The sequence below is a fragment of the Acomys russatus genome, chromosome 28, assembly GCF_903995435.1.
Source record: "Acomys russatus chromosome 28, mAcoRus1.1, whole genome shotgun sequence".
Classification (NCBI taxonomy): Eukaryota; Metazoa; Chordata; class Mammalia; order Rodentia; family Muridae; genus Acomys; species Acomys russatus.
Window position 1 is genome coordinate 43,475,992 of NC_067164.1, and position 19,746 is coordinate 43,495,737.

A 19,746-nucleotide genomic window follows, 5' to 3' on the forward strand; every position below is an offset into this window, starting at 1 on the left:
AAGGGAGTTGAACCTGCAAACTTCCTGTGGACCAACAGGCATCACTCCTCAGGTAGAAGGTGTAGGGATCCAGACTCCCCATGCAAAGAAGAGGAACCCCAGTGACAAAAGGAGTTCTCATTTTGCAGGAAGCTCAAGGGTTCCTGGTCATTGTACAGTGCAACCTTAGCAACGGGTGTTCCCGACATCCCAGCACTTAAATGGTAGCTCACAGACATCTAAAACGCCAGCTCCAGTAATCTGACACCCCTTTCTGAGTGCTATGGACACCAGGCATATTCATGGTACACATACATGGATGCGAATGTAAAAGTTTTTTTAAAGATTAATTTTTTAAAAAATAGTCACTGGTACATTTTTAGAGAAGGTTTTCCACAACTTCATGCAAAGTTCAGGAATAAAGATGGTAAGGAAGCTATGAAAACTATGTGCTGAAACACAACCACCAAGGACACTAGCATAAAGTTTCTAGGCAAACAACTGGTATATCTAAAGAAGAAGGTCATGGCAATGTTATTGAACATCTACAGCTTTACACAAAGTGGTTCCCTTTGCATAGGTACACTTGTCTAGGCAGGGAGCAAGATGTCTTCTACAAAGCACCAAGAAACAACACAAAAAGAAATCATTGGGAAAACCCCTTCCCCCACCATTCATCTGTCAACAACTTCAGAGTTAAAAAGGATTCCAGAAAGATAGCTGATCGGAACACAAGTAACAGGTCACAGAAATCTACCAAACAGTAATGCCAGTCAAAAATTCCTGAAGTTTACCAGCAGTGGTGGTGCACACCTTTAATCCCAGCTCTTGAGAGGCAACAGTAGGCGAATCTCTGTGAGGCCAGCCTGGGCTACAGAGCTAGCTCCGAGGAGCCAGGGCTACACAAAGAAACTCTGTTTCTGAAAGAAAACAATACAAAAACAAAAACAAACAAACAAACAAAAACAAAAACAACAACAACTGCTGATGTTTCTGTGCGACGGTTCTGTCTATGCCACAGACGTAACATTCAATAGGCATCTTTACAATACTTCATAGAAAACTGTGTTAACAAGAACTGTTTCTTGTTGTTGTTCAGCTGGTTTGCTTGCTCTCTTAAATTCTATGACCTTTCCATTAGTTATCCAGGCACTGTGTGAGCTACCACACCACTTGTTTTGCTATGCGTCGGCTAGTTTTGTTTTTGGTTTGGTTTTGGTTTTTCATACAGGGTTGGTTTTTTGTTTGTTTGTCTACTTTTTGATGGGAGTGGCCTTTACATATGTCGGTGTGAAGGTGTCGAATTCCCTGGAGCCAGTTATAGACATTTTTCAGCTGCCATGTGGGTACTGGGAATTGAACCCCAAATCCTCTGGAAGAGTACACAGTGCTCTTATCCACTAAGTCATCTCCCTAACCCATAATGACTTTTTTGTTGTTATGCTTTGTTTTGTTTTTCGAGACAGGGTTTCTCTGTGTAGCCCTGGCTGTCCTGGACTCACTTTGTAGACCTGGTTGACTTCAAACTCACAAACATCTGCCTGCCTCTGCTTCTGGAGTGCTGGCATTAAAAGGGTGCACCACAATGCCCGGGTCCATAATGGAAAAAAAATAAAACTATTTGAACACAGTGCCAGTCACTTTCATAATTAATTTTAGTTTGTATATGGTTGAAATTTTAAAAAATGACTCCTAACTAGTCTATCTACACCACTTGCCCAAAGTCTAACTAAGGCTAAGTTCACAGTTGCCTGTGTATAATTTCATTCTTTACCACTAAATCATTAATCGAAAAAAACTTCTAAAAAAAATCTGCCATTTATAGTCATATGCAAGGAGTTCAGAATGTTGACCTAATAGAAGCCTTGTAATTTATGAATGAGAAAGTTAATACAGACATAAGACAGTGTTCTTCAAGAAACCAGTACATAAGTATGACAAATCACTCTGTTTTGTAATAGAAAACAGCTAATAACATCTAAAGAACAAGCCAAGTAGAGTGCTTATGCCTGCAATCCCAGTACTTAAAATCTGAGACAAGAGGATTACAAGGCCAAGGTTTTATATATTTTGCAGAGGAGGAGCAGACACAAAAAAAGACAAGTATCCCAGGTAATCCTACCTCACAGATGGCCTCAATGACTATTTCCTTGAAAATCTATATCTAGGACAATTTCAGAACAGCTAGCTAGGTCATCCAGCATCACAGACTGTTCCAATCAGGAAGTTCAGTTAAGCTCTAAACTTTCCTAGCATGCAAAGACTGGACAGCAAAAGTTACAGCTTTCTTAAGACTGGTCCCCCAAAAGAAAAACTATATCCCAAATCAGCAGGAAGCAATTTAAGAAAACTATGCCCCAGTTCCAAGATGAGGTGGATTTTTTTGGTCATTCTATGGGTGATAGGTATTTGTTGTTGGTTTAAAGGGGTCACCTATAAGAATGGTAAGGAAGGGTTGGGGATTTCGCTCAGTGGTAGAGCGCTGGCCTAGCAAGCCCAAGGCCTTGGGTTTGGTCCTCAGCTCTGGGAAAAAAAAAAGAATGATAAGGAAAAAGATAGACTACTGAATCTACTTTTAGACCAAAGAACATTAATAAGCCAAAAATATTACATTGGTATAAATCTTTGTATATTAAAACAGATTTAGTATGATCTTTGGCTACAACATGCTAAGGTGTTGTACCTATGTAATTCTTAAAACTGTAATGTTAAGTTTTAGTCATTTTTAAAGCTACTATTATGAACTGTTCAGGATAAGTAAGAAATGCATATTAGTCAGACAACCAAACTCATAGTCATGTTAGATACTAGTTTAGTTAATTACAAAAATGTTTCCAGCCAGGCGTGGTGGCGCACGCCTTTAATCCCAGCACTGAAGATGCAGAGGCAGGTGAATTGCTGTGAGTTCGAGGCCAGCCTAGTCTACAAAGCGAGTCCAGGAAAGCCAAGGCTACACAAAAAACAAAATGTCTCAAAAAACAAAAACAAAAAACAAAAACAAAACAAAAAACCAACCAAACAAACAAAAAAATGTTTCCTATATTGACAGATTAAAAAATAACTTCAACAAAGGCTAGGCTGGGCTACCAAGCATCTGAAGCCAGCCTAGGTACTTAACAGGAGCCCGCCTTTAAAAATTAATTATTAGGCCAGGTGGTGGTGGTACATGCCTTTAATCCCAGCGCCTAGGAGTCAGAGGTAGGCAGGTTTCTGTGAGTTTAAGGCCAGCCCAGTCTACAGAGCTAGTTCCAGGACAGCCAAGGCTATTAAAAAAAAAAAAAAAAAAGTCTCAAAAAACAAAACAGAAATAGACAAAAACAACTCTTACTTGTTAAAAGTAAACTTTAATCACATATTTTAAAACATTTTAAGCCAAATTTTCAATGGTGGTGGATACTAAAAAGTTAGGAAGACAAAACCTTGTCCGCAGAAATGATACTTAACAGCCCAGTCTGAGATCACTAACCAGCAGCGCAGGGTAGCAAGTGACATTATACCATGAGCATTTAAAATAAGTACAAAATGTATAAAAAGTAGGTCTTGAATCATGGTAAACATGCAAGGAAACCAATAATCAGCAAGGCGGCTATAGTTTTTAAGCATTACTAGGAAAGGACAAAAACCAAGGACTGGCATTTGAAGGCACAGTTTACATCTTAAGTGTAGTAACATTGATACTTTGTGTCTGGTCTACAAAGCAAGTCCAGGACAGCCACGATTACACAGAGAAACCCTGTCTTGAAAAACCAAACCAAACAAACAAACAAAATGTGTTTGCACTGGGCACAGTGATGCACATCATTAATGGAAGCACTTGGGAGGCAGGGGCAGGTGGATCTTGGTGGGTTCAAGGACAACCTGCTCTACATACACAGTGGGTTCCAGAACAGCCAAGGTTATGCAAAAAAAAAAAAAAAAAAAAAAAAAAAGAAGAAGAAAAAGAAAAACAACAACAAAAAAGCATTTGCTTATCTAAAATAACCCATTTTTTTCCTTCCATTGTATTCAATCCCCTAAATGCCACAGGTGGCCCGAAAGAAGTACTTTAATACTTACTTAGGGAATGAATTTAACCCCAGGTGCTCCGTCTTGGAATATAATATCCTCTCTACCATGTCAAAAAGTGGTCTCCAAGGTAACTCTAAATCATCTCTTGAAAGAAGTTCCTTTTTCCTAATTAAAGAAGAAAAATATATGCAATCATTTATACCAATGCATGATTATTGAATATACTACACAGAGAGGCTAGCTAATCACAGTGTGCTTTGCCTGTCTCTGCCCCAAAGCCACTCGCTGACAGAATGAGCACTAGGAAATAACTTGGAGCTCCTCAACACCAAGCAGTGCCTATTAAAGGAGGCATTTAAACTGCGCCACCATTGCTGTAGATAAACATTTGTTTCATGTGTATGAGTTTTTTGTCTGCACGTGTTTACATACACTACACGCATAGCTGGGGCTCTCAAAGACTGAAGGCGGCATGGGGTGCTCTAGAAATAAAATTAGGAATAGTTGTGAGCTATCATGCAGGTGCTGGCAACCGAACTCAGGTCCTTTGCAAGAGCAGTAAATGTTCTTATCCACCCCTGATGCATCTCTCCTGCTCCTTTCATGCTTTGCTATACCATGCTTCTAGTCCTCCCTGGGTACAAGAACAGTTTATATACTATGAAGAAAATAATTAGCATAAAGAAAGAACCCAACCATCTACAGTTGAGCATGTACAATTAAAAGCTTCACCGAGAAAATTATTTTTAAAATAAAAACATAGAGTTAAACTTTGGGTAACTGTTCTGTTCTTTTCCCAAAATTGAGTCTCTCCATTAAAGCTTAAAAAAAAAAAAATCTTTCCAGGAATAACAGAGAAGACTTACTTTAATAAGTTGATCAAGAGACGGGCAAATCCCTGCATCATGCTGATTTCTAGTTTTGGAATTGATACCAGCTCATACAATAACTTAATAAAAAGAACATGATCTTCTTTGCTAAATTTTCTCCCATAAAGTCGGATATACCTGCAAAAGGAAAACAAAGCTATTAAAAATAAGTCTAGTCATTCATGTTCCTTACCATTTGTAGTATCCATCTATCCCAGCAGTAAAAGGCCTCTGCAATATCAAAATTTCATACACAGAGAGCTCCAGACCAGCCAAGTCTTCATACTGACACCCACTCCCCATAAATAAGTAAATAAACAAACAAATAAAAAAGAAAAATAAGCTAATAGTTTATCTCAAGGTATACATACTCAATTTTGCTTTCTCTTTCTTTTTGGTTTTTTGTTTGTTTGTTTATTTGTTTGTTTTGTGTTTCTCCGTGTAGCCTTGGTTGTACTAGACTCACTTTGTAGATCAGGCTGGCTTCAACCTCACAGGGATCTGCCTACCTCTACCTCTGCCTCTCTGAGTACTGACTGGGATTACAGATGTGTGCCCAGTTATTACATACTAAAGTTTTAATTTAGAAAAACAATGAACAAGCCGGGTGTGCTGGTGCACGCCTTTAATCCCAGCACTCGGGAGGCAGAGGCAGGCGGATCTATGTGAGTTCGAGGCTAGCCTGGTCTACAAAGTGAATCCAGGACAGACAAGGCTACACAGGGAAACCCTGTCTCGAAAAACAAAACAACAACAACAACAAAAAAACCTTGTCTTAACAGAGCTGGGTGGTGTATGCCTGTAATACCAGTGCGGAGGGAGGCAGAGACAGGCAGAGCTCTGTGAGATCAAGGCCACTCTGTTCTACAAAGTGAGTCCAGGATAGCCAAGGCTACACGGAGAAACTTGGGGGGGGGGGGAAGGGCCGGGACAAAAAACTAAAAATAACAAGCCATGTTTCCACTTCCCTAAACAGGTTTGGTAGACCAAAAACAAGTTTGGTTTGCACCAGATGTGTTTGAACACAGGCCCCCAACTGAATGGAGGCAGGAGGTACATGACCTTGTGGATTTGCCTGTATAAGCACCTGGGCAGTGTAAACTCATGGCCTTTGCAACTCAGCTCTCTTTAGGAACTCCAGCCCTGACACACAGTGGCAAGCCTTGTTCTCCATGACTCCTTCATGTTTTTAAAAATAATACTACCTGAGCGACTTATATTACAAAGTTTGGCTGCCAGTGCAAGGTACTTTCTTATATATATGAACACATGTATGTGTGTGTACACACACACACACACACACACACACACACACACGTATATATGACTGCATGATTTTTGTTTTTTGTTTTTGAGACAGGGTTCCTCTGTTTAGCCTTGGATGTCCTGGACCCTTTGTAGACCAGGCTGGCCTCAAATTCAGTGATCCGCCTGCCTCTACCTCCAGAGTGATGGGATTACGGGCACCTACCACCACACCTGGCATGACTGCATGCTTTAATATATTATTAAACAAGCAGTTTTTTAAAATCCTCTTTCATAAGCCTTGTTTTCAGAACAGGAATTGTCATTAAAAAATCCACCCTAATCCAAAATATCCTGGAGACCTGTTGTTGCTTCACTTGGTTGGCTTATACCATGTGGTCACCTTTAATCAAGGTGGCAGTAAAGTCACATGACATTCAACCTCTCCAACCCTAGTAAAGATGGCTGCCTCCATCCTGATGGGGGACAACAGCTGAAATGGTAGCAAGCCACAGGTTACCTATATCACAAGATGGAGTCACACCACATGATTCCTTTAAAATTACCTATGCATAGATTTTTAACTATCAACCCCATGAGTTTTATGCTAACTTACTTTTCAAAGAATTTATTTAAGCTGTTCTGCTTTGCTCTCGTGTCCCTATTACAGAGTTAGGCAGCTCATCTGACACAGGGCATCAAGGAAACATTTTTTGTTTGTTTGTTTTTGAGACAGGGTTTCTCTGTGTAGCCCTGGCTGTCCTAGACTCACTTTGTAGACCAGGTTGCCTCGAACTCACAGAGTCCATCTGTCTCTGCCTCTCTGACTGCTGGGATTACAGGCGTGCACCTCCATGCCTAGCTTAAGAGAAACTTTTAATAAAATATGCTTGGGTGTAGAGAAGGGAAAGCCATAGCCCAACTTTAGAGGCAGAATCAGGCAGGTACCATCTTACTTCTTGTCCTGGATGGTTCATGGCCATTTCCTGGGAACCCCAGAATAAACTTGGCCACAATCCATCATCCTGGCAAGTACTTAATTAAAACTTGATTCAAATTTGGCACAAAATCCTGATAGTGGTCTTATTCTCACGTGGTAAGATTAACACAACCTGCCTCTACTTCCCTGGTGCCAGGATTAAACGTGTGGAACACCACCTCCAGCCAAGTATTCCTTCCTTAGACATCAGACATGGTGTATTTATGGAATAAGAAGAGACTACTTCAAAATTTATTTACAACAAATTATTAGATATGTAAAATCCTAAACCACTTTGTTGAAGACCACTGGCAGATTAAAAAAGAAAAAAAGACAGAGAGGGCTGGAGAGATGGCTCCGAGGTTAAGAGCACTAACTGCTCTTCCAGAGGTCCTGAGTTCAATTCCCAGTAACCACATGGTGGCTCACAACCTTCTATAATGAGATCTGGTGACATCTTCTGGCAGGCAGGCACACATGCAGGCAGAACATTGTGTGCATAATAAATAAATCTTTAAAAAAAGAGAGCAAGAAAGAGAAAGAGGGCCAGGCAGTGGTGACTCACATCTTTAATCCTAGCACTTGGGTAGCAGAGGCACACAGAGAAACCTTGATGGGGGGGGGGGGGGGGGGGAGGCACAGAGACCGAGACAGACAGAGATTGACATTATTACTCCCATAGGCTAAAATCAAATTAAAGTTAAGTCTAACTCAAAGTCTAAAGTGCTTTCCTACCTTCCAGAAAGATCTTTAAATTCTTGGTCTGTTAGGGATATTTCCTTGAGGCAGAGGCAGGCCAATCACTGTGCGAGGCCAGCCAGGTCTACAAAGTGAGTCAAGGACAGCCAAGACTACAGAGAGAAATCCTGTCTCAAAAAACCAAAACAAAACAAAAACCTGGAAGGACACTGATCCAATAGGCTAACAAAACTGAGCTACAGCAGTAGACACACAATAAAGACATGAAATTCATAAAATTCAAGTTTTAATACTTTCTGAAGAAACCAATAAGAAGGCTTCCTCAAAGGACTAGAGTTGTTGAAAAAGCTAAAGATTTTAAGGGAATTCCTCAGAAATGTATTTCCTTTATCTCCCAATCCAAAAGTAGTTCTCAGTGTTTCTTAAAATATCGTACAAAAAATCTTTCCAAAGTGTTGCAATGTGAGCATTCCAAGAGCTTGTGAGAAAGCTCCAAGAAAACAAGATGAGAGTCTTGTAACTTCTGTTCCTCAGTAACATAGGTTGTTCTTGGAATGTACTTTCACACCCCTCCCAAATAGAGTAAATAGGAGAGGATTCACTTCTTTATTATTCAGATGATGTCTCCAAGCACATGTTGTCCTTGACTGTATGTGGCCTAAACTCAGGTGACATTTGCTCATATGACTGCTCAAATCCTCAAAATACCCTCAGAATATAAGCTGTCTGATGCTCTGAATAAAGTTCACTATTGCATGAAACTTTAATCTGTCTCACTTTTAGGCTCCATTCCCAGGTTCATGCCATCAATAGAGTGGTAACACTTGAAAAATACAAAAATAATAACCGTAAAATTTTTGTTTTATTTTTTTAAAGATTTTATTTATTTATTTTATGTATGAGTGCTCTATCTGCATGTACACGTGTATTCCTGAAGAGAGCATCAAATTCCAGTATAGATGGTTGTGAGCCACCATATAGTTGCTGGGAGTTGAATTCAGGAATCTCTGGATGAGCAGACAGTGCTCTTAACTGCTGAGACATCTCTCCAGCCGTGTGTGTGTGTGTGTGTGTGTGTGTGTGTGTGTGTGTGTGTGTGTGTGTGTGTATACTTTTTTAAATTGGTCTTTGAGCTGAGTAGATAGCTCAGTTAGTAAAGTGCTTGTTTGGCAAGACAAAGAGTTCAACCCCAAAACCTATTTTGTCTAAATAGTGTGTAATGTAATAATGTCTCCTTTAATCCCAGCACTGCCGAGGCAGACAGGCGGCTCTCTGCGGCTTACTGGCAGCAGCCTAGCCCCCTGTTCCAGGTCAATCAGAGACTCTGTCTAAAACAAACTAAAAAGGTTCATTGTGCTTGAGAAACCACACTGCTAATACTATGGTATCATTAAAAATTAAAAGTCAAACTTGATACTTGGGATACAGATCTGACAACACACAAAAACTACAAGTCGTTAAGAAAACGACAATTCAATTTCAAAAGTTCAAAGGCTGGTAACTTCCAAGAGAGACTGCTCAGATGACAGCAAGCAGATAGTTAACATCTATTACCCTCAACAAGATAGTCAGCAGCACGATTAAGCAGTAAAAGCACAGTAAAAGCTACAAAAGATTCACACCTGCTGACAACCTAAACAAAGATGCTTAACAACACCCAGTTTGGGTAACAGCCTAGACCACCAGCCACTGATGCGATGTCTCCTAACGGCCTTCATGTTTCAAAGGTCTACGTCTCCAGCTTGACATTACTGGGATATTGTGAAAATTTTTAAGCAGAAGGGTCTGCTAAGTAAAGTTTTATGCCATTAGGAACATTCTCTCAAAGGAGATGATATAATCTTTTCCTACCCAGCAAGATGTCACCAGCCATTTAAACAGTTTGCTATGCTCTAGGCTTTCCAGTTCTACCTTGTTATCACCACTGGTTGCCGAGAAGCCAGCAAGGGTCTACCTAGTCATGGACTGGAACCCACAAATCTACGTACTAAAATAAACATTCTCTCTTTTAAGTTAATTCTACTCATTTACTTGTTTAAGTAACTGGAAATACTACTACAGAAATACTCTAGGAAAACTGCTTAATCCTTAAACAACGGCCTGTTCAATGACCTAGCAATTCCACATTAAATGAATACATGTGCCAACAAAGACAAGTATAAAATATACATAAATCTCACATTCTGCTGAGTAGCCAAACAGACCACGTGTGATAGCGCATTGTGTAACCCTAGCACTTGAGAAGTGGAGTTGAATGAAAAAGATCAGGAATTCGAAATCATCCTCGGCTACACAATAAGTCGGAGGCTAGCCTGTTAGATGTTCAGTTTCAAACCCAGGACAAGCACATAAGGTGCCTTTTAACATATCAAAGCAAACCTGGCCTCTAGGTTCTTTCAGCATTCCTCAGTCCTAACCTGTTACAGGACATGGCAGTCATACCCTGCCCTCTCCTCTTAACTATCCAGCTCAGGGGCTGGGGTGTCCTTTCCCCAGAAGCTCTTCCCTATATAATCCAGACATTTTGGCCGCCTGCTCCTTCTGTACCTTTTGTACTTGTGGCCTCCTGGCTGCTGTACTTATTTCCCCTCCCTGTCTCTCCACATGATTCAGGATCATGACCACCCAGGGCTCCCCCAGATGTGTCTGCCTCTGGCTATGTCTTCCTTTTATACATACTAAACTTTCTCCTCCACCATTCCTAGCAGCCACGTCCTTTCCTTTCCTTTTTTTTTTTTTCTTCATTCATAAGCTATGAAGATCAAACAGCCAAGAATGCATATTATGATTCCCTTGTAAAGAATAAATGACGTTAATCTATGTTGTGATATGCTAGAACCGGAGCTCAGTTGGTGGATGGCTTGTGTAGCATACTTGAGGCCTGGGATCCACCCTAGCACAAGATAAAACTAGATGTGGCAGCACTCATCAATAAGCCAGCACTCAGGAAGTAGAGGCAGTGAGACTAGAAATTCAAAGTCAACCTCGGCTATATAGGGAGTTTGAAGCCTCACTAGTCCACATGAAACCATCTCAAATCTCAAAAGCTAAAATCTAATAAACACAGCAACAAAAAGAGATACAAGTGAAATGAGAAAAGAAATAGTGTGTAGGTTAATCTTTAGGGAAGAAAATTTAGTGGAAGGATCACTGAAGCAGAGTTATGTAGCTGTTTAAAAGGTTTGTTTTTGAGAACCATTTTAAATTTAAGTCTGTCAAAAATACTGAGAGTATTAAATCTTAGTAAAGCCAGTTGGGGCTGGAAAAATGGCTCACCAATCAAGAGTACTGTGGAGAGGACCTGAGTTTGGCCAGCAGCTCACAATTGCCTTTAACTCTGGCTCCAGGGGGATCCAATGGCCTCTCTGTGAGCACCTGTGTGCATGTGCACATATGCATGAATACCCTATATAAACACATTTAATTAAAAATAATCTTTTTAAGGTTTATTTATTTATTTAGTATACAGTGTTCTGGCTTGCATACCTGAAGAAGGCACCAGATCTCATAGATGGTTTTGAGCCATCATATGGTTGCTGGGAATTGAACTCATGACCTTTGGACGAGCAGTCAGTGCTCTTAACCTCTGAGCCATCTCTCCAGGCCCAAAAAATAAATCTTTAGCTGGGTGTGGTGGTGCATGCCTTTAATCCCAGCACTCAGGAGGCAGAGGGCAGCCTGGTCTACAAAGGAAGTCCAGGACAGCCAAGGCTACACAGAGAAACCTTGTCTCAAAAAACAATAAATAAATAAATAAATCTTTAAAAAAAAAACAAAACAAGCAGGAATTGGATTAAAACATGAACTTAATTTGAAAGAGGAAACAACAACGTTATGGCAAAACACTAAAACTATTCACAATGGAGCCAGCAAGATGGGTCATCAAGTAAAGGTACTTTCTGCCAAGCCTGGGGATCTGAATTCAATCCTCTGGGACCCACAGAGCAGAAGAGGAAAACTCACACAAGTTGTCCTAGACACACACACACACACACACACACACACACACACACACACACACACACACTGACCTTTTTTTAAAAAAACCTGAAATCTTAGCAGACGATGACTTACACCTCTAATTCCAATGATTCAGAGGTGAGGGCAGGAGAATTGTCATCAGTTTGAGTTCTATGTGGCAATATGGTGACTTCTGGGCCCAGTCTCGGATAAAATTAAGACAGTCTCAAAAACAAACAAATCTAGCAATAGCTCCTGAATAATAACAGAAACCTGGCATAGTGACGCAAGCTTTTAAATTCATCAGTCCTAGCACCAAGAAAGATGAGGCAAGAAACTGTGAGTTCAAGACTAACCTGGGCTACATAGCAAGACTCTGGCAACCTCCTCTGGAAAAAAAGAAAAACCCTCAAACTAACAACAAAATTTGGCCATCTTAAACAGATTTTAAAAGATAGCTTCCAGCCGGGCAGTGGCAGTGCACACTTTTAATCCCAGCACTTGGGAAGCAGAGGCAGGCAGATTGCTGTGAGTCTGAGGCCAGCCTGGTCTACAAAGCGAGTCCAGGACAGCCAACAGAGAAACCCTGTCTCAAAACAAAAACAAAAAACAAAACAAAAGCAGAACTGGCCTTAATGCTACCATTCTTTTAAAGTTATTTCTCTCTTGAACTACAATGAAGGAACTACTTCCTTTTCTTCAACTAGCCAAGGATGAATGCTGGGATTACAGACATGTACTATGATGGCCTTTTTTACATGGCACTGGAGCAAGAACTAAAATGTCTGTGCATTCTGGTCAAGTACTCTACAAAGTTATCACAGAAAACAATTTCTTGAAATGTTTTATTGGGTGTTACTAGTGTGCTAGAAATGTACCAGGCATAACAAACAGCCTTGGGGCATACTGCATCAAAAGTTAACCATTTTATTTTGATGTTCCTGAGTATTTATATGGCCAATTTACCCATTCACCTCTATATCTCCACATTAAAAGACATTTTCCAAAACACACTTTGCTTAGTTAAATCCTACCTTAAGGCTAGCCATGAGCCTTCCTAGGGTAGACAGGAGGCCTTCCTTCCTTTGTATAGATATATAGTTAATGATAAAAGGATCAAACCGGGGGCATGGTGGTGCACGCCTTTAATCCCAGCACTCAGGGAGGCAGAGGCAGGCGGATTGCTGTGAGTCGAGGCCAGCTGGTCTACAAAGTGAGTCCGGGACAGCCAAGGCTACCCAGAGAAACCCTGTCTCAAAAAAAACAAAAGAAAAAAGAAAAAAAGGGAAAAAAGGATTTCTGTGGTCTTCAGAAAATGTGGCTGTCACAGTTTCTATAACTAGCCAGACATGGTGCCACACACCTATAATCTTAGCCTGGACTACCTTGTGATGCCCTGAGCCCAAAATAAAATAAGAAAGTTTGAGCTGAGGAGATATCTTAGTGGGTAAGAGTACCTGTTGAGTAAGTTGAAGGATATCAGTTCAAATCTCTAACATTCACATAAAAACAAACAAAAACCAGGGCATGACCATATACAGTTAGCATTGGGGGGTGGGACACAGATAAAGAATGACAACAGGAAGATCCCTGGGGCTTACTGTCTGCCAGCTTAACTCCGGGTTCAGTGAGAAATTTTAAGAAAAGAAGGCAGCGAGTTATAGAACATATTGGCATCCTCTTCCGGCCTCCGCACAGGCGCGCGTGCGCACACGCACACACACACACACACACACACACACACACACACACACACACACACACATTCTCATGAGCACTAATCGTGACAGCCCCTGACTGCTACCCTGACACTAGGAAGCAATGATGACAGGCAGAACCTTGGGGATCCATTCACTGACCAGACAGTCTAGGTGAGCTCAAAGTCCAACTAGAAATTACAGTGGAGAAGCAACAGAAGAAAATATCAGAATCAACCTATGGCTTCCATGTGCGTAAACAGAGGTCAATATACCTTCATCCACATTCTCACATACATAAAAGCCCCCAACTGTAAAGGAATGCTTGCTTGTACCCTCCCTCCACCACATGCAGTGAAATCCTAATCCTGAACACCAAGGTATTCTGAGGTTAAGACTTTAGGGAGGTCATTTTTCTTAAAGATAAGCCTTCATAATGGGATCAGAGTTCTTATTAAAAAAAAAAAAAAAAAAGAGCTTGTTTCTTCCTCCCGACAGGTGAGGATGTAGGCTTCAGATAGCTGGTCCGATGACAAGAACTCTCACCAGAACCATTCATGACATCACCCAGCAAGATCTTGGACCTCCAGAACAGGAGGAAATAAATACCTGCTCTAAAGTCACCCAGTTTATGGGATTTACAGCATCCCAAACAGCCTCAGAAAACATCAGTAAGCCTCATTCTTTCAGGGGAAAGATGGGACAAAAACAAAAAACACCTATATACCTAGAGTTGTTTATAAGAATTAAAGGACAGAACTTGGGGGGCAGAGGCAGGTGGATCTCTGTGAGTTCGAGGCCAGCCTGGTCTACAAAGTGAGTCCAGGACAGGCAAGGATACACAGAGAGACCCTGTCTTGAAAAAACAAAAAACAAAACAAAACAAAAAGACCCTCCATGTTACATATATCACATTGTTGTAACTATTTTTATTTCTTGTATTCTTGTAATCAGTAATTGCTGACTATGAGAAGAGAAGAGAAAAAAAAAAAAAAAAAAAGACAGAATGTCATGCCAGTAGCTTTGAGCTGTTTTTACCTACTTCCAACAGCAAAAGGACTATGAGCTGGGACTGTCTGGTGCCTTATCAGCTGGCATTAATTATGTCTACAGATCTGAGGCAGCACCTGCCCCATCACTCCTGTGCTGGAGGAAGACTTGAGGCACTCCCAGCACTAAAAGAAGCCAGTAGAAACTGTAAACTGATGTGCACAGCATCATCAAGGAAGAAGGGCTTCGGTTCCATGTGCTGTGGCAGTTCTGGACCCTAAGCCTGACTTACAGGCCATATTTGCTTGTGTGCTTTGGAAGTTGAGCTTACTATTCATTTTTGTCAGTCCCTAATGATTGTAATTCCTCAGTTCCATAGGCCAGGCTGGCCTAGGAGTTGCTGTATGGCCCAACCTAGTCTCAAAACTACCTGAACCCAGAGAACTTGTTTCTAGTTCTTTCTCATTCCCTCTCTCTTTGGAGACACAGTTTCTCTGTGTAGCCTTAGCTGTCCTGGAACTCACTCCTATAGACCAGGCTGGCCTTCAACTCAGCTGCCTTTGCCTCCCAAGTGCTGAGATTAAAGGTGTGTGCCACCATGCCTGATTTATTTTTTCCTAACTTTTATTTTTTGTGATTTTTCACATCATGCACCACAGTCCTGCTACTCATTATCCTGTCTTCTCAAATCCACTCTCTGCCCTTGTAACTTGCCCCCATGAAACAAACAAACAAAAACCCAAAGCATAGAAAACATCTCATTGTGGAAGCTGTAGTATGTCACAGACCTCTGTCTACACATCTTCACTTGCAAATGCTCATTTTCATGAGTTGTTGGTCTAGTTTGAGATCTATGGCTTCTAAGACATCATCAATATTGGATCCTCATGGGGACTCCTCCCATTTATTGTTGTTGCCCTGTGTCATGGAGATCCTGCAGCTTTGGGACAGCAGGACTGGCCCTTTCACACATCTAAACCATTTGCAGATGATACAGATCTTGGGGTGGGCCAATTCAGAGCCCCAGATGTGGGCCTGGGTGGTAGCTAAGCTAGACAGCCCGCTGCCTCTCCCTTATCTGCACCACCAGAGTGAACTCTCTCTCTAGCACTGCTCCAGCTAGGCCACCTAATACTGCCTTCTGCTGGAAGCAGGGTCAGCTCTCCTCTCCTGCCCTCAGGGCTGGCTCACCCACACCCACGCCTCCAGAGCCAGCTCCACGGTGCTGCCCAGTCAAGGCACTGGGGCCCACTCTCCCAAGTGTTGCACCAGTGAGGGGCTGGGCCAACTCTTCCACAATAACAAATGTGTCACAATCCAATACATATACGTATAAAACTAAAAGTCATGAACAGTCCATCTTTATTTACTAAGAAATGTGTCTTGATTATTTCCTCATCTTGTCGTCCTGATTTATTATTTGGAAAGTACATGTTGTAACGAATATGTAAATAAAAGTTTGCAACTAGCAAAGTAGAAAAGAAGTGGGCCAGGGAGATAGCTCAGCAGATGAAGGAGCTGGGACACCAAGCCTGATGGCTGAGTTTGATCTTTGGAGCTCATATAGTGGAGCTCAAAATTGGCCTTTGACCACTACTGGCCACCCTCACCGCAACATACACATGGAGTAGTGGAGGGAGAAAAATACAAAAATAAAAAATGTTAAAAAAATTTAAATAAATAAGATTATTTTTTTAAGTATAAAGGCCTTAAAATTGTTCTTGGGCTGAAGGTACAGATTATAACAGAGGCAAGCACTTCCAAGCACACAAAGCCCTGGATGCCATCCCAAACAGCCCAAACAGCAAAGTTCTGTGGGGTGGTTCACGACTATAAACCTCAGCCCTCAGGAGGCTGAGGCAGGAGGACAGCTGTTAAAGGGTGGGCTGAGGGCTAAAGGTTGAGATTATGCATCAAAAACAAAACAAATACCAGGTGTGGTAGCGCACACATTTAATCCCAGCACTCAGGAGGCAGAGGCATGCAGATCTCTGGGAGTTCGAAGCCAGCCTGATCTACAAAGAGAATTCTAGGATAGCCAGGGCTGTTACACAGAGAAGCCTTGTCTGGAAAAAGCAAAAAGCAAAAACCAAAACCAAAACAAAAGTACCTATCAACTTCTAAACCTTGCTAGAGTTCTGTTACAGGGTAACTTTTCTTCTGGTTACATAGATTGGGGACTCCATCTGTTTGTTACATGCTAACAAGTTGTCTTTTTTTTTTTTTTTTTTTTTTTTTTTACTTGCTGGTGCCTCTGGTAGTATTCCACTTGCCTTCAGAACACAAACTATAGGAAACTCTTTCAGAGATACTGATTGATGTTGGTCTTAGCACAGTAGAGAAAGAAGCTCACCAAGACGGTAAGCCTTCATTTTCCAAAGGAGCAGAGGGTTTAGCCTTTTCAGAAAAGACTGATACCCAGCTACCTCACTCTAGTTACTTTATTCAAACACTATACAAGGTTAACTGGGGCTGGGAAAGGTTCCAACCACTAAAGTTATCTTGCCCTTGCTGCCTGTGAGAGCAGACAACCCACACAAATCTCAGTCTCCTTTAATCACGGCTAGCCAGGTTTGCTAGAAGTATCTTCGGACCAAAGGTTGGTGCAGCTGCAAGCTCTCACATAGCACCAAATGCAGACTCTTCATAGAGAAATTATCTTCAAGGTTCAAACAGTCTCAAAACAATTTCTCAGCCTCTACTGATTGACCCAAACATAGCAAAAGCTTTGTCAAAGCATTTCACTCAAAGCTAGACACAAAAGCTTTACTATACTTTCACTACACGGAGGTTTGGAGGAGTAACTCAGTGACACTTGCCTATCATGCTCAAGGCTAGGCCCCATTTACTCATTGCAAAAGTAAATTAATCCATTCACTCTCTAAGAATCCTCTAAAAGATGGCTCAGTGATTAAGAGCACTGCCTGCTTTTTCAGAGGTCCAGGGTTCAATTCCCAGAACCACATGACAGCTCACAACTGTCTGTAACTCCAATTCCAGGGGATTTGACACCATCACATAAACAAAGATGTAGGAAAAACACTAATGCAGATAAAATAAAAAAAAAAATTTTTTTTTAAAAAAGCAATCTTCCAAAAAAAATATCAATTCCATTCTAAGCCATTTCTGTGGAGAAATAAGAAAAATATAACTGAGCCAGGCATGGTGGGAGGCAGGTGGATCACTGTGAGTTCGAGGCCAGCCTTGGTCTACAAAGCGAGTCCAGAGCAGCCAGGGCTACACAGAGAAACCCTATCTCAAAAAAAGAAAGAAAAAGAAAAAGAATTCCTTAGCTTTGCTAATGCTTAGGTTACAAAGAACAAAAGACTAATATTAAGAGTACCACTCCTAAAGCTGAGGGTAGAGGGCTGCAGAAGTAAAAATAAACCCCAAAGTAGAAGAGGGGAAGATATGCACAGAAAAGTATAAAGAGGGATCAAAAGAGAAAGACTGAACATACATCAAATATGTAAATAGCCAACCCGACTCCAAAAAGGAATCTGTATGCTATGTGCTCCTTTTAACATTCCAGTGGGGGCTAAACTAATACAGGGGGCTTTTTTGTTGCTACTCTTGTTTGCTTTCTGTTGCTTTCATTACTATGTACCTTGCTTTTAGTACAAAATAAGGCACTAGATGACTTTCAATGAGGAAAACATGGCTAAATTTTGTTTTGCACTAACAAGAGGAGTCACTACAATTTAAGAATATGTACTTCAGCCAGGTGTGGTGGTGCATGCCTTTAATCCCAGCACTTGGGAGGCAGAGGCAGGAGGATCACTGTGAGTTCAAGTTCAGTCTGGTCTACAATGTGAGTCTAAGTCAGCCAAGGCTACACAGAGAAACCCTGTCTCAAAAAAACCAAACAAAACCAAACATCCCCCTCAGTCACAGTCATAGGGGAGGGGAGTAAGGGGAAAATGGGAGGGAGGGAGGGATGGGAGGATACAAGGGATGGGATAACAATTGAGATGTAATATGAATAAATTAATAAAATATATTTTAAAAACAAAAACAAACAAACAAAAACAAAAAAGAAAAGGAATCTAACCCTAACCCTAACAGGGACCCTAACCCTGACCCTAACCCTAAGGGTGACCCTGATGCTAACCATATCCCTAACCTTAACCCTAACAAGAACTGTGCTTTCAAAAATGAGTGTTTTGAGCTAGACATGGTGTCTCATGATGCCTGTAATTCCACCACTTGGTGGTGCAAACGGATAGATGAAAGTCTTACTACATATAGTTCCAGGCTAGCCTGGCCTACCTAGGATCCTGGAGTGGAAGGGGGGAGGTTGTTGTAACTCATTTATTATATGAAGCCCAAATTTATTTATTTATTTATTTGTTTATTTATTTATCTTTGGTTTTTCAAGACAGGGTTTCTCTGTGTAGCCTTGGCCATCCTGGACTCACTTTGTAGACCAGGCTGGCCTCGAACTCACAGCGATCCGCCTGCCTCTGCCTCCCAAGTGCTGGGATCAAAGGCGTGCGCCACCATGCCCGGCTGAAGACCAAAATTTTTAATGTTTAATAAATACTGAAATAACAGAATATCAGATCAAAAATAGTTCCCAGGAATTATTTAACCTAACACTCATTTCATTCACAAGAACAGAAAGACATGATTAAGTAACTTTTCCACCAGAGTTGGAGGAAAAATGAAATCTTCTATTACTACATTTCTTCTAGGACATACTAAACATGATCACTTGAGGATTATGTAGATGTTAAGCAACTTTTAAAGGGGGAGGGAACAAGGACAACTATAAATAAGCAAGTCACCTTAATATGCCTGAGAGAGGAAAACACACCCCAAGAACACAGTATGTCTTATCAAATTCAAAATGTCACACAGCAACGCAATTCCAAGAATGAGTTTTCAGCATTTACTCACTATTCCAAAATTAAATTCTACCTGACAGAACTTCTTGTTGATTATTAACATAAGAGAATCATCAGCATTAAGCCATCTAGACAGCAACACTGCCCTGTACAACAAGCATTGTATCTCTAATTCTAGCCCTTCCTTGGTAATACGTTTACTTAAGTAAGCCAAAACGGCAACAAAACTTAGTGCTAATTTATCAAACTCATTAATCAGAAATTGGAAAAAAATTACTATGTTCATAAAGACAAACTGGATGTCTTCACACATTGGCATATAAATATATTGTACACCAAATAAAAATTGCTTATACACCCTGAAAGCAAATCTATCTAACAAACTTTATTTTCACTGTGCCCCAGTTACATAAACACCTAAGGGGAACACAGAGAGAAGCATTTGAATTTTAACCACGTAAAAAGTGACTTTT

At 41.0% G+C, this 19,746-nt stretch overlaps 1 protein-coding gene across 1 annotated transcript in view; it reads right to left on the minus strand.

Annotated features, from left to right (window-relative positions):
- Psme4 (proteasome activator subunit 4) overlaps positions 1-19,746 on the minus strand; it is a 105,594-nt gene that overhangs the window by 84,340 nt on the left and 1,508 nt on the right. The window contains exons 2-3 of the mRNA XM_051170250.1: positions 4,854-4,994; positions 4,036-4,152 (exon numbers count right to left, since the gene is read on the minus strand). Of these exons, the coding sequence (XP_051026207.1) occupies positions 4,036-4,152; positions 4,854-4,994 (258 nt within the window). The remainder of the gene's footprint in view (positions 1-4,035; positions 4,153-4,853; positions 4,995-19,746) is intronic.